Source organism: Solanum pennellii, chromosome 11 (genome assembly GCF_001406875.1).
Source record: "Solanum pennellii chromosome 11, SPENNV200".
NCBI lineage: Eukaryota > Viridiplantae > Streptophyta > Magnoliopsida > Solanales > Solanaceae > Solanum > Solanum pennellii.
In genome coordinates, this window is record NC_028647.1 from 36,590,517 (window position 1) to 36,598,063 (window position 7,547).

Here is a 7,547-nt window from a genome sequence, read left to right on the forward strand (position 1 = left end):
TCGATCTAAACCAACCCGGGAACACCCTAACTACAATTTAAAAAAGTTAAAAGAAGATTAAAACTAAATACGGTAATATAAGTTTATTAGATATAAATGAAATCATGTACAGTTACAAACTATTTTGTATATCAAATTCTTATTATTATCATATTATTATCATATATTAGGTATCAATAATGTATATCTAAATATACCAAATAAAATATTTGTATGTTGGGTGGAGCAGAAATCTTGCTACCTAAAATCGAATATTTGTACACTCCCCAATCATTCTAGGGAGTGTATTTTGACATCGATCCACTTTGGAGTAAAATTCACGAACAACACACTTGTCGGCGAAATTTCAACCGAGAAATGATCAGCGGACGTTATTTCTACATAAATAGTAAGTATCAACTACTGAGGCATTACAATCTAACAAATACATACGATACACTTCTGTCGAACAATAGAAGATATCTGATATCTTTTCATATTTTGAGGCCTCAATTCTCCATGACCATGACCATAATTTTAGTACATAACTAACAATCCTCATGAATAATATTTTTACATCATCCCGCATAATAAATATTACATCATGTTTCCTTCAACAGCATCTTCAAAACTGTCCACTATTCTTATTAATGATACAGATACAAGCCAAGCCCGAAACGAGCACATGCTCTGCAAAATGCGATCTCCTCAGCAGCAGCAACCACATCTGTGTACTGTCCATTGCCTGGTGATACTGTTCCAGTTGATTCGCGGTGTGCCTAGAATAATGCATCAAAAGAATGTACAAGTACACACATCAAAAAAAGGAAGCACGGTGACTATGACTCCAACCTAAATTCAACAGGAGAAGTGTTTATCGGAACTTGGAAGTGCTTGCGTGCTTTTTCAAAAACATAGCAAGATCAATTATTGATCAATACACTTCTCCATCTTGGTAGTTTTACAACATCAATGACACATGATACTTGAGCCAAATAAAGGCACCTTTAGTGATGGTTGGGAGTGTAATGAACAGGGCACGCAACCTACATGCAAGCTAATAGAAGAGACGTGGTCCTTAAAATAGAATAATGAACAGTTACTTTATCATTAAACCTGTCCATGCAAGCCCACTTTATCAAATGCGAAAGGTATCAGTATCACTTCCCACAATAACCAATTAAGGCAACCTTGCTGAAACATATGCATTATGGTGGAGTTTGTAGGCTTCCAGGATAAAACTCCAAAACCAGCTAGGTAACAGAAATCCTACTGGCTAATATCAGCCAAAGATGATCAAGAGTAAAGGACAGAATGAACTAAGCTTTAACCTATACCTAGAAAATTACAAAGAATTACAAACTTGGATTTTAGAAAATCTGCATATCTGAGAAATAAGAAATACAAACATAAGAATTGTCTTGCTGCAGTTATGAAGACACAACCTTCGAAAATTTGGACCAACTATTAGTTTTCTTTTCAATAAGTTCTAATAGACTCACATCAGAAGTCTGAAATGAAACTTTAGACTTTGGCTACAGCGTATTCTTCATGTCAGAAAGATTATTATTATTTTGATGATGGTGGTGTCTAGATCAACTTGAGCCTATCTCAACTAATGTCTGAGAAGATTACTAATTTGTGTTCACAATCAAAAGATGACCCAAATTTTGGATGTAGAAGAGAAAAAGTGGAGTAGGGTTTTATCACAACCTAAATACATGTAATACGTCTAGATCTGCACAGACTGGCAACACGACAGAAACCATGTATATGCAGCGTATGGAGTTGTTGACCTGATTTTGATCAACAAATCTACAGTATATAGTAAAGCTCCCGCAAACATAAATATAAATAATCATAGTAAGAGGAAAACTAGCTGCAACCTTTATTAGACATTAAAAAATCTAACAATGCTATCTTACGTGGCAGATGCTAGGTTGGCCTCCGCCTTACGCTGACAAATTCAATACTTCAAGCTCAAGATCTGCCAAGACTTGAGGAATTTTAAGGGCTTCTATGACCTATTTATTTATTTATTTGATAATCGCCTAATACTTTTTTCATTCTTATTTAAGCTTTGAGCTACATCGAATACATCTTAAATACCTTTGTTTAATCATATGCTAGCTAGTTTCATAAATCCTCACAGGAACAACTTTGTACTTCAGTTTTTTAACGGACTTAGGTTTTCTTTCAATCTTCTAGAGCCAAAAATTCTACCACTTCATCATTTGGCAATTAAAATGAATTACAATAAAGGAAAAATAAAGAATGGGCATTTCATGTTGGAACAACAAAATCAAACAAGCCATATTGGCTGCATAATGATTTACTTCTAAAAAAGGAAGACTTATAGCCAATTCTTGATCAAGTCTACTTGGCCCTTGCTGATTATAATCAAACATAGAAGCATATTCAGAAATGGTAAAGGGGGAAGAGGAAGGGGGAAAACATAGAAAAAAAAAGGATGAGGCACTCATTCGGAGGAATGATCATACCTCTCCATCTGATCCGCGTATAGTGACACGATAAACAACTGTCACACTTCCATTATCTGAGAAAATGACATCTCGTACTTCCCCACACCAGCCTGTCAAAAGAAATTTAATCATCACATATGCTTCGAACACAAAAATTAATTCCCAGTGTTTACATCAGTCATCGATATGCTGCATGAAGGTCATTTGCACATATTTTTCTAGTCATTTCCAGAAACACTCAGAAATAATAATAGTTAAGTACAAAGCAAATCAACCATTATGCTGAAGCTTGCAACACATATTATTTAACCAAAAATGTAAATGCCTCATAGAAGTTACAAGGGCAAGGGATTAAGCATCAGCACAATGAAGTGAAAACATTAAGAAAACTAGAGCAAAAATGTTGCAGAAAAAATTGAAGGTAGACTAATAGGGCCGATCAGATAGAAGAAGCATGTCATTTCCAATTGGAAGAAGAAGACATGAGAAGGTTAAAACAAATAATATAATGGAAGGAGAAGAAGAAAAAAGGAAACAAGAATCACTGAGAATTTCTGAAATATCATTGATTCATCTGCCGTGGCCACATAGTAAGCAAATGTTTTTTGCTGGGAATACTGCTAAGGAATAAAATATGCTTGACAACTTAAGGTGTTTCCAATGAAAAATTGGTGGGTGAGAATTTCAAGACTGCTTACTGTCCATTGGTTATCCCATATTTCCCAACTCATCTAGACAGCAAACTAAACAATATCAAGGGTGAAATTTGTCTAGATGATAATTTAGCTACAGTAAAAACTAGCATTAAAGATGAATTAATCATATATCTTTTATCTTTCCAAAGTCCAAGCTCATGTTCCCCAGTGATGTATAAGTAGCTTGATCTCAATATTAGATTTTAAAAGCTAAATCCAGATCGCCACATTTCTGTATCGTAATTGTGAAAAGCATTAAAGATCAGAAGATACGAGATAGGTTCAGTTATCCAAAATTGTTGACTGAAGAAAATTGCAGAAACTTAAACTAATAAAAAGAAGTGAGGATTGCACCATTATCAGAAGTGCAAACCTAGACATAACAATATGATCTTTGAGATATTTTGTTAATTAAAACCTGTGTTTTCTTTATCAGTTAATTAGAATCTGTGGCTTAAGCTGTAGGGTACCCCAAACAGAGACAACTCCTTCTTCTGTTTTTGATGTAGTAATCCAAGCAAAGGCATTTCCTGTGGCATCCAATCAACAGTCAACAAAACTCCTGACAAACTAGCTTTTCAGAGGAAGAACCTCTCATGGGATTGAAGGAGGAGGCTCAAGGGTTAGAACATTCAAGCCCCCAACCCTTACTTATGCCTAGGGCTTGGGAAAATGGAAGGGATCATTCTACACTGTAAGAAAGGAATACGGAACTGAAGAAGGAACCTTGAAAACTGACTATTAGGATGTTCATTGAGTAGAACAGCTAAAAATGTCAAAGCTTTGGAGGCTATGCCCTATTGCAGGTTTGAAGATATTAAATGAATTAGTTATGCTTTATTGTAAAATTTTCATTTTATGGAGGACACCGAAAAACAATAACTTGTGATGGAGGAAGTTAAGTAACAGAAAATCCTAGACACAAACTTTCAACATAAAAGAAGACGAGAAAGAAGAGGTATCTATGGTTGAGAAGTGCATTTCTTCAAATGTGCTGATTAAGGTTTTAAATACTGCCAATCTAGAAGAAGAGTCACCATAAACATATGCACAGGAACATCATCTAAGACATGTTCTCTGTTCTAGGCTCAAGGGATTCCTACTTCTAGTGATGGTCTCAGAATAACTCAATTCCTTTGCAAAAGAAACTATTTATTAACAAATCACACGCAAATAAATGGGGCTTTTCCACCAAAAAATTCATGTCAAAATGTTTCCATTAGTTCCGACAAAAGAAAATAATACAATCTCATCTACATGACCAAATTACACACTTCCCCAATCCTATTTCTCTACCAATGATACAACGAATAGAACACAGTCATAAGTAGTATACAACAACATAATGATAGAAAAAATAAACAAAAATGCTACCGTACCTGGAGCGTAGAAGCTCAACATCCGGTTAGCATGGTACCTAAATAATTAACAACGTCTTCAGTATCAGATCAACAACAGAAATCGCTGCGGCTGATCTTAATCAAATACTCCTTCAGACTGATAGAATTCATGTGAATTATTAATTTTAATTATTATATTTTTACATATTCAGAGAGTACATAAATTATATAACATCCCGTAAGCAACAATTTCTTAAACTAAAACATATTTTCAAATTGTGCCTGCAAAATCAAAAATTATAAAACTAATAAAAGAGAAATGAAATTACCAGGTGATAAAGGTGGAGTGATCATCATTCTTATCAGCTTTGATGATGTTATCAGGAATTCTCTTGTTCAGGTCACGTAGGATCTCGGCCAAGGGACGAGTAATGCAAGACGAAGCCTTGTCTAGTGGCACCACGTAGTTCGTGTTCGGAACCGATGATGACGGCGATGAAGCGGCGTTCTTACTAGCGCCGACGCCGTCACCGGTGCTACTGTTGTTACTGTTCCGGTCCAAAGCTTTGACTTGCAGTTTCGATGTTCTAATAGAAAAACTATTGAAGCCGAAATGAAGCTCTGCCGCCGGACTCCGCCGTGGATTTGGGAGCCGCAGCGTTGGTAGGTGGGCGTCCGCCGCCGGCAGCGATGACTTTGTGCAATGCGCAAACATTTTGAGTATTTTTCGCAAACAAAAAAAGAAAAGAAAAGAAGTAAACGTGGCTTCAAAGTTGTAAGCCCACAGGCATTTGCAGACTTCTATTTAAGGTCTTGTTTGGATGTTAAAATTTAGTGATGCAACTCACGAGGCAGAGTTAAAAGTGTGTATTGATATACAAATATCTCAACAGTAAGTTTTAAGTATCTCGCCTCAATAATTTAAAAAAGTTGAGAGATTTACAATGATGTTATGTATTGTATTGGAAAGGGACGAATGTAATATAAGCTCGTAACTAGTATTTTATGTGATAAGAATGTGTCATCAAAATTTGAAGGTAAGTTTTATAAAGTAATTGTTATACTAAGGGATCGTTTGATAACTGGTTAGAGTTATTCATCGATTAGTTATTCGTGTATTAGTTATTTAATCTTTTATCCTACATAGAATTCCTCATAATATGTATTAGTTATGCCGGTTTCTAAATGGCCAATCAAACATCTTATTATTTTATACATGAATAACTTATTCTTATCTACCTACAAAATATCATATAAATTATATGAAAGTTAATACATGAAAAACTTATTTCTTATTCAGTTATCAAATGAATGATAACTATGTTATATGGAGTGAAATATTGTCTGATCAAGATCTCGCATGACTAAAAAAATGAAAACTTATCTATACAAGAATATTTATCAAACATCATATGAGCTATACAAAAATTAATATATGAATAATTAATTCTCTTATTTAGCTATCAAATGATCCTTAACATGTTATATGAAGTGAAATATTGACAAATCAAGAATTTGCATGATGAAAAATTATCTATATTTGACCCTTGGGGGTGACCCAATGATTTGGGCTTGGAACTTCTATGTTGGAGATCTCGAGTTCGAAACCCTTGCTAGGGAGAGCAAGGAGTTTGATTTCTGGTCGAGCTCGTCCCACCGGACTTGTTTTGTGCATGTTAACTCTCCTATATGGTTTGTGAGCTATTGATAGAAGCAGGAGTATTACCCAATGCACCCAAAGAATAGCAACTGCGAATTTTCCTTATCATCAAAAAAATTATCTACATTTAATATTTATATTAAAGTAGAATATGAATTAATCATTGACTATATAATAAATTAAAGTGAGTTCATATATAGTTATAATTTATAATTTAATTATAATATGTCAATGTATATAAAAATACTGGAGAACATATTGTTAGGTTGATATTAATGTTTGGTAGAAATAAATTTCAACAATGACAATACAGAGTTCAAAGTTCAAACCTTCCACTTGTGAATCATAAAAGATTAGATATGTGGCCTCTCTTTTTGTACTGGTGGTCGAAGTCCAACCATGGACTTATATTCCTACCTACTACAGCACCCTAACCTTTAATAGTATCGTGCGATAATGATATTTCAGGATAAGAAAAGTGAATAATCGATAATTCACGTAGCAAACTCACATATTTTGATAGTTTAAGCATGAAATTTAAAAAATAAAGTTATTTTAGATGTATTTTTCATCAGAGTAGAAAAACAATAGTCAAATTTGCTATTTATTATACGTGAAAGATTAATTTATCATTTTGTTATACTATTGGTTCAAAATTATTCATGTTAGGATCGTTGTTGAACATCTCATTTCTACGCGGTACACATTTTGATGAAGATTAAAAGTTTGACAAATTCAAATATTTTTCGAATTTTGCATTCAACTTTAGACATTCACGTTTGAAGTTATAATTTGCAACACATAACCTCATATATAAAACTGTTTTATCTTTGACAAGATTTAATCGTCAATATTAAATAGACATTATATACAAATTATAATCCTGATTGTTATTATGTGAAATAGATATAAGTAATTTCGTTGAAAATTGAATATTCTCTTTAATTTTTCTATTTCAAAACCTCATGACTAAAGGTTTGGTACAAATTCTGTAGAACCAGAAACAATTGGTCTTGCCACAAAGTTGTCTCATCACATACATTACATTGCTATCAAATTTTCAAGATTGATTAAAAGTTAAATACTTGAGAAAATTGGCTATGACTTAAATAGTAACACTTATAAAATCAGCCTAAGTTGTAGTCACCTGATAATGTTATCCATCTCACATTAGTCTTGTCCTAAACAGATGATGTACCAATTTCGAGTCCATGTCCAGATGAACAAATGGAGTGGGATGATGAAGATATCGATCCACTTCCGTGCCTTCCCCACAGAGAAGAATGCAAACAGTATAAAGTTCAAGAACCGGATCAAGCCAGAAACTGTCATCATAATGCAGCTTGTGTAACCTGTCATTTCGAGTTTTAGCAGAGGATCCAAATTCAAC

General features: G+C 33.9%; 1 protein-coding gene across 1 annotated transcript; it reads right to left on the reverse strand.

The window, feature by feature from the left end:
• Positions 1-358: 358 nt before the first annotated feature.
• On the reverse strand, positions 359-5,302 carry LOC107002936 (DNA repair RAD52-like protein 2, chloroplastic). Its single transcript, XM_015201147.2, has 4 exons — positions 4,827-5,302; positions 4,537-4,574; positions 2,481-2,572; positions 359-758 (listed from the first exon to the last, which is right to left on the reverse strand). The coding sequence occupies exons 1-4, from the start codon at positions 5,210-5,212 to the stop codon at positions 627-629; spliced, it is 648 nt and encodes a 215-aa protein (XP_015056633.1). The 5' UTR covers positions 5,213-5,302; the 3' UTR covers positions 359-626.
• Positions 5,303-7,547: the final 2,245 nt, after the last annotated feature.

Bases quoted from the DNA above. Each gene is read 5' to 3' on its own strand.
- LOC107002936 (XM_015201147.2), bottom strand. From the start codon at position 5,212: ATGTTTGCGCATTGCACAAAGTCATCGCTGCCGGCGGCGGACGCCCAC. The intron at 4,575-4,826 runs GTAATTTCATTT...TTAATTATTTAG, and splicing joins CACTCCACCTTTATCACCTG to GTACCATGCTAACCGGATGT. The intron at 2,573-4,536 runs GTACGGTAGCAT...TTCTTTTGACAG, and splicing joins GTTGAGCTTCTACGCTCCAG to GCTGGTGTGGGGAAGTACGA.